Source organism: Sinocyclocheilus anshuiensis, unplaced genomic scaffold, assembly GCF_001515605.1.
Source record: "Sinocyclocheilus anshuiensis isolate Anshui unplaced genomic scaffold, SAMN03320099.WGS_v1.1 scaffold106, whole genome shotgun sequence".
Taxonomy (NCBI): domain Eukaryota; kingdom Metazoa; phylum Chordata; class Actinopteri; order Cypriniformes; family Cyprinidae; genus Sinocyclocheilus; species Sinocyclocheilus anshuiensis.
In genome coordinates, this window is record NW_015542347.1 from 827,574 (window position 1) to 829,544 (window position 1,971).

Sequence of the window (1,971 nt, forward strand, 5' to 3'; positions counted from 1 at the left end):
GTTTAACGATTCATTTTTCCAAACCCCTCCTTTGCGTGACGCTAATCTGCGGTGATTGGTCCAATTGGTCTCATTTTCATTTCATCATGCCTGATAAAGCGCGTTTGTGAGCGCAGTGCTGCTTTGTGTACAGCGTTACCGGGGAAACCGCTATTTTTACCACTCCAAAAGCTGCACCTAGTGGCAAATAATGAATTTGCACTTTCATTCAAACCAAAGCGAAAAGACCAACAAGTGGGTGGGCAATATGCTAATGTTTCATGTTGACGTCAAAATGAAACGTCTTGGGATTCATTTTAAAAACGACTCGTTTCAATGATTCAGAGTCAACTCTTTCTTTTGAGAGACAATAACTTTATACACGGTGCACTTTCAGATTTAAAACGTTGCAGGATGTTTTCATTCACTTAGAGCTGTGTTACACACTGCATGAAAGGTCATTTTCAAAAATCCATAATAGGGGCACATAACAACTACCTTACTAACTAATAAGCAGCAAATTAGGAATTTATTGAGGGATTTGTAGTTAATAGTGAATAAGTAATCCCTATTCTAAAGTGTTACCTATATTTTTAAAAATCATTATAACAAAGGTTTTTTTTTTTAATTCATTGCTTAATTTCCATGATTCTAATTTCAGACCAAACTAGCCAATTATATTTTAACAATTTGGCTGTAACTGGTTGTAGGTTGAATTCATAATTGAGCAATTTATTCCTGAGAAACCTCTTAGACTAGCCTGATGCTTAACATGATTTACAGAAGTAGGACTTGTTCTTGAATAATTTTTAGAAGAAGGGACAGGAATAGTATTAATTGATAAGTCATTGCTCTCAGATTTTAGGAATAAATTGAGGGCTTGGATTTGGACTAAAGATGGGACTGTGGTCGGTTTATCATAAAGGGCTAATACAGGAAGTTAAAGAACAATTGGAGCTGAAGTGAATGAAGGGAATTCTCACCTTTCCATCTTCAGAGCAGATGCCAACATGATCGCCACTCTCATCCAAACTGATCTGGTTTATTTTCACTGGACTCTATGAGCATAGAACAAAAAAGATGAAGGACAAAAGTAACAAAAATATTATAATCAGACATAACCTAGCTCAAACATGGACATATCTATAACAATCACATTTCAGACTTACAATTTCAAACTTCTGTGTAACATTTCCTTGAATATCCAAAAGGTAAACCTTTCCAAAGTGTGTCCCAAGAGCCAGGAACTGAAAGCAACAGGAGACACAAACATGTCAGACACACAAGTCAAAACCACGGGACATCCTACACTTATACAGAGTTAAAAGCTGTGCAGGAGGTATTAAAAATTAGATTTACCAGGCATGGCTGTGAGGCCTCAGTGTTTGTGCGTGTATGTGAGAGTGTGTGTTTGTGTGTGTGCTTTCGGCTGGACCCTTCGAGGGCAAAAAGTGTGAAATTGCTGGAGGACAGGAAAGCCTATTTATCAGAGCGGCCCAGTGTGAAATAGCGTTTTTTCCCCGACATATCAAAACGCTTCAACATAATATATGCACCACAGGTCACACACCTCTGCCCTCCACACCAACACTCTGCCTGTCAGACTAATGCAATTACATTTCAGAGTTTAACGTATGAAAAACGTTAGCTATTATCTCATGTAAATTGCCAGTATCGCCACCAACCAATTCAAAATTTATGTCATTAAAAAACTAAATTAATTAGATTATGAAGGCTGTTTACTCCTAAATAGTGCATGCATTTCCATTTATTTGCAGGCGACATTGTGAAACGTTGTAACCTATTTAACTTGCTATTAATTTGTTAACTGACACAAGATGTTCAAACAATTTAAAGAAACAGTAATTATATGCAAAGGTAATTAATAGGATAGTGCAAAGAGTTCTATGAAAGGTGGTTGGAGGGGAGGGGCTTATAACGAGGTCTAGGTGATGTCAGCAGAAAAGAAAAGTTGTTTCAGAGTCAGAGTAT

At 37.1% G+C, this 1,971-nt stretch overlaps 1 protein-coding gene across 1 annotated transcript in view; it reads right to left on the minus strand.

The window, feature by feature from the left end:
- LOC107691426 (vacuolar protein sorting-associated protein 41 homolog) overlaps positions 1-1,971 on the minus strand; it is a 31,709-nt gene that overhangs the window by 22,075 nt on the left and 7,663 nt on the right. The window contains exons 4-5 of the mRNA XM_016490016.1: positions 1,149-1,226; positions 963-1,037 (exon numbers count right to left, since the gene is read on the minus strand). Of these exons, the coding sequence (XP_016345502.1) occupies positions 963-1,037; positions 1,149-1,226 (153 nt within the window). The remainder of the gene's footprint in view (positions 1-962; positions 1,038-1,148; positions 1,227-1,971) is intronic.